General features: G+C 40.1%; 1 protein-coding gene across 6 annotated transcripts in view; it reads left to right on the top strand.

The window, feature by feature from the left end:
• ARFGEF3 (ARFGEF family member 3) overlaps positions 1-8,023 on the top strand; it is a 146,623-nt gene extending 138,600 nt beyond the window's left edge. For all 6 annotated transcript variants that reach the window (XM_023651189.2, XM_023651191.2, XM_023651192.2 and 3 more), the window contains one exon: positions 1,092-8,023. In XM_023651189.2, coding sequence (XP_023506957.2) covers positions 1,092-1,283 — 192 coding nt within the window. In that variant the 3' untranslated portion in view covers positions 1,284-8,023. The remainder of the gene's footprint in view (positions 1-1,091) is intronic.
• Positions 8,024-12,463: the final 4,440 nt, after the last annotated feature.

Below are 12,463 nucleotides of genomic sequence, written 5' to 3' on the forward strand. Positions count from 1 at the left end.
AAATAAGATGAAGCTAAAGCTTTTGAAAGGGATGGACTTTAACTGTCAGTGAGTCCTGAGTTTGTCACTTGAAGCCAGCACTGGAGGAGTTCTCCAGTTATGGAGAATTGCTAAACAAAGGTGGCCAGCTGCATGTCCTGTGTGGTACCGTGAACTGTTTCCTCTCAAGTTTTCTAACCCATCCCAAGCGCATACAAATTGTCGTTCTTCTGAGGGCTTTGAGTGTTTCTGTTCCTTCATATAGTTAATATTTGTAATTCTGTGCTACATCAAAAATGAGTTTGAGAAGAAAACAGTGTTGGTACTGTTTTGTTCAGTTTGAGAAGAGATGAGATGGCAAAGAGGGACCTAGAGTCGTGAAGAGCCCTTTAAAAATAATCTGGATGTTTATCTTCAACTGTAGACCCCTGTTGCGGCATAGTGAGTTAGGAGATCTTGGGCCCTAGGATTCTGTGAACCTACACAGGAGTATATTCTTAGAATGAACATAAATTTCAATTAGTATGAATTTTGCAAGATACCTTATTTTCCTTTGATTATCTTCAGCATAGAACTGAACTTCGTAATTCAGAATCTGCAGAAGACTAGACTAGATCGGTGAGAGTAGTCAAACTGGGATGCATGGCTGTTCTTTAAAAGCTGGGCTTCTTGACAAATAACATACTTTAGTTGCCTTTTCATCTCTTGGAGGTTTCCTTATGATTTTAAAAGTTATCCTAAATTAACGTAGACCTATTCCAAGTTTTCTTGGCATTATAGGGACTGCTGATTTAAAGTGTCATATGGCCTGTGGAAATTTCATTCTGAGAAGGCAAGAGAGTCTTTAAATATCTGAGGAATAAATAAGATTTTTGTAGTTTGTGAAAACTGAAAATAAGGTATTCCTAATGTTAAATGAGTCTCTGCTATTCCTTATATATATGAACTTAAAATGACAATTTATTATATGCACATTAAATTAATAAAGACTAATTTATTGCAGCCTGAAGCCTGAGAAAACTCATTTGCAGATGGAGAGGGCTTAGCTACCCCCGAGAGTTCAGCCAAGTCCCCTGGAGAAAGCTGCTAATTCTCTTACCTCTCTCTCTTAGGCGTGGACCAACATGGTGCTAACAGTTCTCAATCAGATTCAGACCCTCCCAGACCAGACCTTCACAGCCCTCCAGCCAGCAGTGTTCCCGTGCATCAGCCAGCTGACCTGCCACGTGACGGACATCAGAGTCCGCCAGGCTGTGAGAGAGTGGCTCGGCAGAGTGGGCCGTGTCTACGACATCATTGTGTAGAAGACTCACGTTCTGATCCCAAGGAAGGCAGTAGCAAGGGTTCGAGGATAGAGTGTGCCTGCCAGTCCAGCTGGTAGTATTTCCCACCAGAACCAGTGCCTCAGGACAACCAGCAGCTCCTGGCTCATCAGTGCCAGGGCTGTTCCGGGTACTAAGGTCATGTCTAGATGACACAGTGATACTCTGATTTTGCACATTATTTCAGAAGAGTCTGCATTCCTTGACACATTTCTAAATCTTCAAGTTTATTTCCCAGTGCTTTTGCCTGCAATGTTATCCCAAAAAGGATCACTTTCAAGGACCACTCCTTTGAAAACACTACATTGATCCATTGATCTATCATTTTTTAAAAAAATAATGCAATTGTTAAAGAAATGCCTACTGGTAAGTCAGGCTGACATACACTCACACATCCTGTACCAGACATTATTAATTGGAGGAAGATTTATGTTATGATTATGTGTTTGGCAGGGAAGAAAACAGCTGGAAAAATATGTTCTTGGGTGTCATAATCAAGAGAGGGATGACTTACTCTGAAATATTCCAGAACATTCCAAATTGTTCCTAAGTTGTCAGGATCTTCTGGTTAGTAGGCACCCACCTCTTCAGTAAGGTACTGTTGTGCCTTATTTCCCTGTTTCTGGAGGAAGAGAATTCTTTCCTGGCAGGGTTTAAGTCTGTAGCACGACAGCCTCTGACACACAGTACCCAGTGGTGGTGTTGTCATGAGGCCTAAAGGGACTGGCCACCTTGACTGTCCCATGAGTCTTTGCTTTTGCTCCCAAGACAAAAAGGGAAAGAGAAAGAAAGAAAGGTGCCTTAGTCTTTTGTCGCACAGACATTTCTATGCTCCAGTTATCTGAACATAGGTACATTTGGTCATTAAGAAAACAAAACATTGAAATGCAACTTATTTTATGTGGACACCCATGGAGGAAAGGAACTCAGTTCTCCATCCAGTGAGCAGACTTCTCAGGGGAGGGTGGGGAAGCAGATCATGAGGAAATCATTTTAAACCTAAAAGTGTATACAACAGTCACAGGACGTTGTGGTGTCCGTTACACAAGCTCTGGTCTCAGAAGAAAATAAACTGAGGAAGAGGGGCACAGTGTGAAGTTTAGCAGAGTACGTTTTCACTTTAGCATGGTTCTCCTGCCTGGCGAGTCAATCACCCTGTGTTTGGGGTCTTTTCATTCAGGCTAGTGTTTTAAGTGGATGTTTCTTTTCCTGAATATTACTGGAAAATTAGTTTGGAAGCTTTATCTTATTATTTACTGTATACTTAATATTTCTTAAATTACTGTAATGATTGAAACTCCTCAGTCAAGCCCACTCATATACGTTCTCGAGAGTAGAGTTAGCTTCTTAAGACGTACAGTAGACTTTTTCCAGCCCCTAAAAATCATCCGTAATCGAATGTCATCCTGTAAAAATAAAGCATCAGCTCTTCAGTATGGAAGTAAGGATTTAAAACTGAGAACTTCATTCGGTTCTGGTGTTTGTAAACTTTGTCTTCCCTGAGAATGTACCGCAGCCTGCAAGGCTCCAAGGGAGACGGTCCCGGGCTTGCTTAGGCCGTCGCCAAGACCCTTACCATCCGGTGTGCCGAGCAGGGGTCACTACAGAATTACTCAGAAGGCGCTTTCCAGCTCCACAGAATGCCCTGCCTTCAGCTTTTGCTCATTCGATGATAATTCAGGTTTAGAAACAGATCGACTATTTGATCTTAACAAGCATTGAATTGTTGGGATAGCAGTGAGCTGTGTTCCATACTTTTGAATTTTTATATATTGTAAGTAGAATTGAAAGTTGGGTAGATCCATTTTTATTTAACAAAAGCAGTGCACCTTGGTTGTTTGGGGTTTTTTTGCAGTTTGTCTGAGGTTCAGTTCTCCTTTGTGAGCCCGTCAATAATACAAAATTTACTGGGGGGAAAAAGCTTCAGTAAAGCAGAGTAATTAAAAAATGTTTACATGTAGTAACTTTTTATAAAGTGTAAAAATTCAGAGGAAGCCAGTCTCAGTTTATGGATGTCATGTCCCAGAGCGTGTTAGTTCATTGTTCAGAAGTCTGAATTCATCCCCCGCAGTCTCCATTGTGGCATCCAGGGCTGGTTTATGAAAACAGGTCTGCCCCACCCTGTGTCCACACTCTTCTCTAGTGCTGGCCTGACCAAGTCCGGAGAATAAAACCAGGGGAGGATGTGCAGAGCTCTGGACCCACAACTCTGTCAGGCATTTGCCCTCCCCTTCTTTGGTAAAGAAGGGCTGCAAACTCAAAGGTGGAGGACCTCCTGCCTGAGGGCCCTCCAGGCGCAGGTTTACAGGAGCTAGTGCGCTGCTCCTCAGCTCGCGCCTGGGCTTGCGTCTCCTGACCAGCTTTTATACCCTCTTGTCATCCCTCCCTTGTGGTGGTTTTCTAGCCTTCTCCATCGATGCAAAGCTAGAGCTCCTTTTACCATTTTTAGGCTGTTTAATGACTGACCAAGACAGAAGCTAACGTACACAGCAGCTCTGATTGAAGTATTTTCATCAAATGTGAAAAAATGCTAACATACTTCAGGAGTACCTTTAGAAGGGAACTTGTTGATATGATATCATTAGGCTTCTTGGTCTAAGGAGAGGTATGTACAATCAACAGCCTTAACTGTAAGAAGGTAACACAATTATGCAACAGAGACCCTTGACTTCCCCAAACACATCACAATACCGCCCACGTGGGAGCCTATCCTTCCTCAGCATCAGTCCCATCAGACAGAACAGCATGAAGACCTTTGCTGGAGCCACAACAGCAGGAGGGTGCAGCCGGCAGGAGAGTGGCGTTTGTTGAGTGCCACTGTGACTGGACTTCACCCACGTTGTCCTGTTTAATTCTCACAATGACACCTTGTGAAGCAGGTCCTGTTTGCCTCATTTTTTCAGATGAGGACTTAGAGAGTTTAAGAAACTTGCCAGAGATAACCAGTAAATGGCAAAGTTGGTTGCACAAGCGGCACTCCTGCATTTCGAAGGCCTGCTCGCTCTGCTTCACCTACTAGTGCACACACGCTAGTGTTCTGAGGAATTGGAAAGTTAAAATAAGTGGAAATTGCTTGATATCCCAGATCTATAATGTAATGGATATTTTAAAAATAGAGTTAAAAAAAGAATAAGAAAAAGGTAGTGTTTATACACAGAAAGATCATATATAACATAATATTTTTTGTCTGTTTGAAAATAAAGGAAACAAAATCTAAATTTTAATCTTAAGGCAGAGCCTCAGTAGAATTTAGAAAACTCACTAAGTTAGGTGGAAATGAAGGAATAATGTTATTCATGACCAGCTGTTATGCCAAGAACCAGTCTGTGTCAGAAGGACATGCACAATTTGGAAACCTTTGAGTTCCCGTCCAGTTGCTCAGAATGAAGTGCCCTGTAGCCACAGTGCCTCCACTTGCTCCTGGGAGTGGGTAACACTAGGTTTGCAGGCAGTCAGAATGCAAGGGTATGCCGAAGGCCCTGGTCGGAAGAGGATGCCACTGGTGGGGCGAGAGTGCTTAAAGGCCCAGGTACTGAGGGCATCGGGTCGGAACCCACGGTGCCCTGTGCCATGAGGCCTCCTCAGAGTTCTGCTGCTGCGCAGACGAGGAGTCAGGTAGAGGCCCAGCCATGTGCTGCATCACGTGGACAACAGGACTCACATGCTGGGGACCACCTCGGTGAGCCCCATGAGATCTAGTGTGGCCTTCAGAAAGCGAGACTACTTTTAAGCACTTTTTATTGGAAATATGAACTGCTTATTGGTAAGATTTATGAAACTGGTAAAAAATTATAATTATGCCTCATCAAAAAAAGAAATGTGTTCTCGTTCATTAGTGGAACAGTCTAGAAAACTGTCTGTGAGACCCTCTTCTTCTGCTTGTGTTGTAATGTTTGTATTTTATGTGGAGATAACAAAGTTTTGGACTAGGACACCATTTAGATTTCCAAAACACAATTATTACTTCAGGGAAGATAGACCAAAAAAGAAAAGTCACCCCTTGGGATAGTCTAGGAGAAACTCAGTTGAAAACTGGGCTCAACATCCTCAAACAGCGGCACCACTTATTAACTGAAGAAAACCCACCACCACACCACTAGCACGCCGCAAAACCTTTCCCTCTACCGCTGAGGGATAACGCGAGGCTCCAGGGAGGAGAGACTGGCCGGCCGCCTTGGTGACAAGCTGCAGTCAGCTGCTGGTGAGTCCTATCTGGTGATGGGTCTTCCAGCCTTTCCAACCACCCTGAGTGTTTGTACTGTTACTCCCTACCATGCAGAGTGAAGTAGGGGTTGTCCAGTGTCCTCGGACTTTAGAATAGTGGTTCTTAAACTTTAGCAAACATCAGAATCACCTGGAGGGCTCACCAACGCCCAGGGTTTCTGATTCACTAGGTCTGGAAATTTGCATTTCTAACCTGTCCCCGGGTGTGGATGGGGCTGCTGGTCTGGGGACCACATGTGGAGAACCACTGCCTTGAAAGCACCTCCAGCTACGGCCTTTGAGGTCAGCCTGACAACAAGCACTAGCGGAGAACTGGACCGAACCTTGGCAGACACCCTGGGACTGGAGCCCTGCAGCGTTCCCGCTTAGTCTGCCCAGGTTTCTTAGCCCAGCGACTGGTGTTTACAAGCTGGAAGACTATGAATGTATAAGTTCTGTGGAGAGTGAGATGGGTCTGAGCTTCTGGTCTTTGTGTCTAGAAACGCTGATTCTATGGATGATCATTCGTATTACACTGACCCTTTGACTTGTCCTGAGGTGACTTGACTTAAGTATGTCGCGTTTGAGTTCCTTCTGTCCGTGCATCTGTAATGGGATGTTCCCATGTTGACTCCGCTACAGCCTTGGCTTCTGGCTTCCAGAGGTGTTTGCGCAGTGGCTCACTGGCCAGTCGTTTTGCATCCCTCCTTAGTCATTAGAATATCAGCACGTCAAGAGACGATATCCCTGCTGAATGCACCGTCATCCATCCCTTAGCTGCTTGGTATAAATTAATATTTTAATATCTTATTTATCTCTAAGGAACCTACCAAATGGCTTCATGGAAATTTGCAAACTGAACCAACCCCCTTTTGAGCAGTACACGTGCCTGTTTTAAGAGCTTTTTGGTAAATGTGTTTTGTTTGTGCGTGTGCCTGCACAGTGGAGACAATGTTCATGATCTCATCTTCCAAATCATGGGAAAAACGTAGAAGTCATGAATATGCTCTGGGAATACAGTGAAGTCACATTAACTCAAATATGGATGGGGTCTTAGTTTATCTCTTAACACTTTGTTCAATTAATTAGCTTCAGAATTTTTTCCATTAAAAACATAAGGATCATTGAGGGAATAATTCAAGAGAAATTATATACCTTAAAATCATCACCATATAAACTGTATTAATTACACACAATTCTTATTGATCTAATAAAGTTTCTCTAAAGACTTATGTTTAAATACCCTGATGTTATTTAAATTACTTTAGATTGCTGTATGAGTAGAAAGTAATGACTATGTTTACTAGAATGAGAAAGCGCATCGAAGTGTTAATCATATCAAGGATTCAAGTCCTTGCCTCTGTAGAGGAAATAATTGAAGCTTTTTTATTTCACTTGTTTCCCAGAATCATTTTTGCAAATTGTGTTCTTTTAATAATAACTGATTTTTAATTAAGTTTTAAAAATTAATCTCTAGGAATAATTTATTTTGAATTTGTTTTACCAACTGGTGCCAAAAAGGGGCGGGGGAATCTAAAAGTCAGTCTTTTGAACCAACATGTATAATGTTATGTTTCCTCTTTAAGTGGGGAGCTCAAACCCCTGACACTCCAGCCTCCGGTGGCATCCACGCTACCTTGTGATTACGTGCAAGCTGCTCTCTGCTCCTCCCTGTGCATTCCAACTGATTCTTTTCGGAAGTGGTCCTCTCTAATAAAAATCGGTTTCCCACTCAATAGGCAAAACTGGACAAAGATTAATGCTTTACTATGTTTGGTTTCACTTGAGTTCCAGCCACGTGGTGGGATATCGGTGTGGCTGATGGGAGCCAGAGGACGTTCCTGGGAAAGGAAGGGCTGGGTGGTTTTGTGTCAGGGGATTGGGAAGAAGGGAGCTAAGAATAAGAGGTTTGTGGCCCTAATGAAGCCAAAGGACTATTATTCAAGATGATTTTCCTGCTTCTCGAAGAGGAATAAGCTTAAATCACGTTATGAACAGTTCCCCTACCCCCGTCTCCCACTCTAAACATTAAAGCCAGTGGTGGTGAGGGTCCTTTATCCTGTCTTGTTTATGCCAAAGAATCAACTTGTTTTCATTGAAAATTATAAATAAGCGAAGCTTGGTATAGCCATAAAGATGTGAGTCAGTATGCCATTTTATCTGTAGAACGCAAAATTCATCCTTGCAACCCGTTCACCAGGAGCCTCAGAGCATTTCCTTTGCTCCAAAGGACTGGTCAAGGAAGTACAATTTCTGTTTTGCCTTATTTAGTCAGTTTGGTCACATTTATTTTTTAAAAAACACAGGAAACCACCCTTCTTTGTATCTTGATATAACTGTTTGATTTGATACAATCCGTCTGTCTGTTGTTTAACAGGTCCCTGTAAGCAAGCTTGCAAGCGTATTTTGTGTACATTTTATCCGAAGTGAAAATGAAAATTCTAAAGAGAAAATATTTTAAAAGATATTGTATTTATGTTGCTTGTGTTGTAGAATAAAGATTCAGATGCATTAAAAAATCTCATATGTGAGACACTTTTCTTTACCGAATAAATGTATCAAAATAATTTATATAAATATCTTTTGTTTACAGAATTCTGCCAAGAGAACTAGGTTCCTCTCCAGGCATTTCATCATGTGAGACAGTCACTGCTGACCATTTGGTCATGCCTAGAAAACACACTTGAAGAAATATATACATGCACACGCCATTGTGTCCTTTTTTTTTTAATTGCAGTAACATTGGATTATAACATTATATAGCTTTCAGATGTACATCATAATATATTTTGAATTCTGTGTAGATTACATCATGTTCACCACCCAAAAACTAATTATAGTCCATCCCCTCACACGTGAGCCTAAGCACCCCTTTTGCCCTCCCCCTCCCCCCTTCCCCTCTGGTAACCAGCAATCCAATCTCCATTGCTATGTGTTTGTTTGTCATTGCTTTTATCTTCTACTTATGAGTGAGATCGTATGGTATTTGACTTTCTCCCTCTGACTTACTTCACTCATCATACACGCTCAAGGTCCATCAATGTTGTCACAAATGGCCAGATTTCATCATTTCTTATGGCTGAGCAGTATTCCATTGTGTATAAATACCACATCTTCTTTATCCATTCGTCCCTTGATGGGCACCTAGGTTGCTTCCAAGTCCTGGCTATTGTGAATAACGCTGCAATGAACATAGAGGTGCATGTATCTTTATGCGTTTGTGTTTTCAAGTTCTTTGGATGAATACCCAGCAGTGGGATAGCTGGGTCATATGGTAGATCTATTCTTAATTTTCTGAGGATACTCCATACTGCTTTCCATAGTGGCTGCACCAGTTTGCACTCCCACCAGCAGTGTACTAGGGTTCCCTTCTCCACATCCTCTCCAACAATTGTTTCCTGTCTTGTTAATTATAGCCATTCTGACCGGAATGAGGTGACCTCATTGTAGTTTTGATTTGCATTTCCCTAATAGCTAATGATGTTGAGCATCTTTTCATAAGCCTGTTGGCCATCCATATATCTTTGGAGAAATCTCTGTTCAGATCTTTTGCCCATTTTTTAATTGGGTTGTTGGGTTTTTTGTTGTTGAGATGTATGAGTTCTTAGTATATTTTGGATATTAACCCCTAATCTGATATATGGTTTGCAAGTATCTTCTCCCAATTGTTAGGTTGTCCTTTTGTTTTGTTGATGGTTTTCTTTGCTGTGCAGAAGATTTTTAGTTTGATGTAGTTCCATTTCTTCATTTTTTCTTTTGTTTCCCTTACCCAGTTAGACATGGTACTTGAAAATATGCTGCTAAGACCGATGTCAAAGAGCATACTGCCTATGTTTTCTTCTCGAAGTTTCATGGTTTCGGGTCTTACATTCAAGTCTTTAATTCATTTTGAGTTGATTTTTGTACATGGTGTAAGGTAATGGTCTACTTTCATTCTTTTGCATGTGGGTGTTCAGTTTTACCAAAACCCATTTATTGAAGAGATTCTCCTTTCTCCATTGTATGCTCTTGGCTCCTTTGTCGAATATTAGCTGTCGCAGATGTGTGGGTTTGTGTCTGGGCTGTTGCTTCTGTTCCATTGATCTGTGTGTCTGTTTTTGTGCCAGTACCATGCTGTTTTGGTTACTATGGCTTTGTAGTGTATTTTGAAATCAGGGAGTGTGATACCTCCAGCTTTGTTTTTTTTCTCAGGAATCCTTTGGCTATTCAGCGTCTTTTGTTGTTCCATATAAATTTTAAGATTCTTTGTTCTATTTCTGTGAAATTTGTTATCGGAACTTTGATAGGGATTGCAGTGAATTTGTAGACTGCTTTAGGAAGTATGGACATTTTAACAAGGTTAATTCTTCCAATCCAAGAGCACGGAATATCTTTCCATTTCTTTGTGTCTTCTTTGATTTCTTTCAACAATGTTTTATAGTTTTCAGTGTGCAGATCTTTCACCTCTTTGGTTAAGTTTATTCCTAGGTATTTTATTCTTTTTGTTGCAATTGTAAATGGGATTGTATTCTTAATTTCTCTTTCTGCTACTTCATTGTTAGTGTATAGAAACACAACCAATTTTTGTATGTTGTATCCTGTGACTTGACTGTATTCATTTATTATTTCTAAAAGATTTTTAGTGGATTCTTTAGGGTTTTCTATATATAAAATCACGTCATCTGTGAAGAGTGACAGTTTCACATCTTTTTTTCCAATATGGATCCCTTTTATTTCTTTTTCTTGCCTGATTACTCTGGCTAGGACTTCCAAATCTATGTTAAATAAGAGTGGTGACAGTGGGCATCTTTGTCTGGTTCCTGTTCTTCGAGGGATAGCTTTCAGCTTTTCTCCATTGAGAATGATATTTGCTGTGGGTTTGTCATATATGGCCTTTATTATGTTGAGGTATTTTCCTTCTATACCCATTTTGTTTAGGGTTTTTATCATAAATGGATGCTGTATCTTGTCCAATGCTTTCTCTGCATCTATTGAGATGATCATGTGATTTTTATTCTTCATTTTGTTAATGTGGAGTATCACGTTGATAGATTTGCAGATGTTGAACCATCCCTGCATCCCTGGAATGAAACCCACTTGATCATGATGTATGATCTTTTTAATGTATTGTTGTATTCGATTTGCTAGTATTTTGTTGAGGATTTTTATATCGATATTCATCAGTGATATTGGCCTGTAATTTTCTTTTTTTGTGTTGTCCTTGTCTGGTTTTGGTATCAGGATAATGTTGGCTTCGTAGAATGAGCCAGGAAGCCTCCCCTTCTCTTCAATTTTTTGGAAGAGTTTGAGAAGGACAGATATTAAGTCTTCTTTGAATGTTTGGTAGAATTCACCAGGGAAGCCATCTGGTCCTGGGCTTTTGTTTTTGGGGGAGGTTTTTGATTGCTGTTTCGATCTCCTTACAGGTGATTGGTCTAGTCAAATTCTCTACTTCTTCTTGGTCCGGTTTTGGAAGGTTGTATGTTTGCAAGAATTTATCCGTTTCTCCTAGATCATCCAATTTATTGGCATATAGCTTTTCATAGTATTCTCTTATTATCTTTCGTATTTCTGAGGTGTCCATTGTAAATTCTCCTCTTTCATTTCTGATTTTATTTATTTGAGCCTTCTCTTTTTTTTTCTTGGTGAGTCTAGCTAAGGGTTTGTCAATTTTGTTTATCTTTTCAAAGAACCAGCTCTTGGTTTCATTAATTTTTTCTATTTTTTTTTTTTTTACTCTCTATTTCATTTATTTCTGCTCTGATTTTTATTTCCTTCCTTCTGCTGATTTTGGGATTTGTTTGTTTTTCTTTTTCCAGTACCTTTAGATGTGCTGTTAGGTTGTTTATTTGAGATTTTTCTTATTTGTTGAGGTAGGCCTCAAGTGCTATAAATTTCCCTCTTAGAACCACTTTTGCTGTATCCCATAGATTTTGACATGTCATATTTTCATTTTCATTTGTCTCCGGGAATTTTTTTGTTTCTCCTTTGATTTCTTCATTGACCCAGTCGTTGTTCAGTAGCATTTTGTTTAATCTCCACATCTTTGTGGCTTTTCTGGTTTTCTTCCCATAGTTCATTTCTAGTTTCATACCTTTGTGGTCAGAAAAGATGCATGGAATTACTTAGATCTTCTTAAATTTATTGAGACTTGTTTTGTGGCCTAATATGTGATCAACCCTGGAGAATGTTCCATGTGCATTTGAAATGAATGTATATTCTGTGGTTTTTGGATGGAATGTTCTATATATATCCACTAAGTCCATCTGGTCAAATGTGTCATTTAAGGCCAGCGTTTCCTTATTGATCTTCTGTTTGGATGATCTGTCCATTGGTGTAAGTGGAGTGTTAAAGTCCCCTACTATTATTATGTTACTCTCTATTTCTCCTTTTATGTCTGTTAATAATTGCTTTATATATTTAGGAGCTCCTATGTTGGGTGCATAGATAATTACAAGGGTTGTAGCCTCTTGTTGGACTGTTCCCTTTATCATTATGTAGTGCCCGTCTTTGTCTCTTGTTACAGTTTTTGTTTTAAAGTCTATTTTGTCTGATATTAGTATTGCTCCCCCCACTTTCTTTTCTTTGCCATTTGCCTGGAATATCTCTTTCCATCCTTTCACTTTCAGTTTGTGAGTGTCTTTAGGTCTGAATTGTGTCTCTTGTATGCAGCATATAGATGGGTCTTGTTTTTTTATCCAATTGGCCACCCTATGCCTTTTTATTGGAGCATTTAGTCCATTGACATTTCAAGTAGCTACTGATAAATGTGTATTTATTGCCATTTTGTTACTTTTTTTTCTGGGTGTTTGAGTAGTTCTTCTCTGTTCCTTTCTTTTTCTCTTGCTCTCTACCCTTGTGGTTTGATGGCTTTCTTTAGTAATATGTTTGATTTCTTTTGTCTTACTTATTTGCTTACTTATTATAGGTTTCTGATTTGTGATTACCATGAGGATCCTAAATAATATTCTATGTATATA

This window comes from Equus caballus, chromosome 10 (genome assembly GCF_041296265.1).
Source record: "Equus caballus isolate H_3958 breed thoroughbred chromosome 10, TB-T2T, whole genome shotgun sequence".
In the NCBI taxonomy this organism is placed as follows: Eukaryota; Metazoa; Chordata; class Mammalia; order Perissodactyla; family Equidae; genus Equus; species Equus caballus.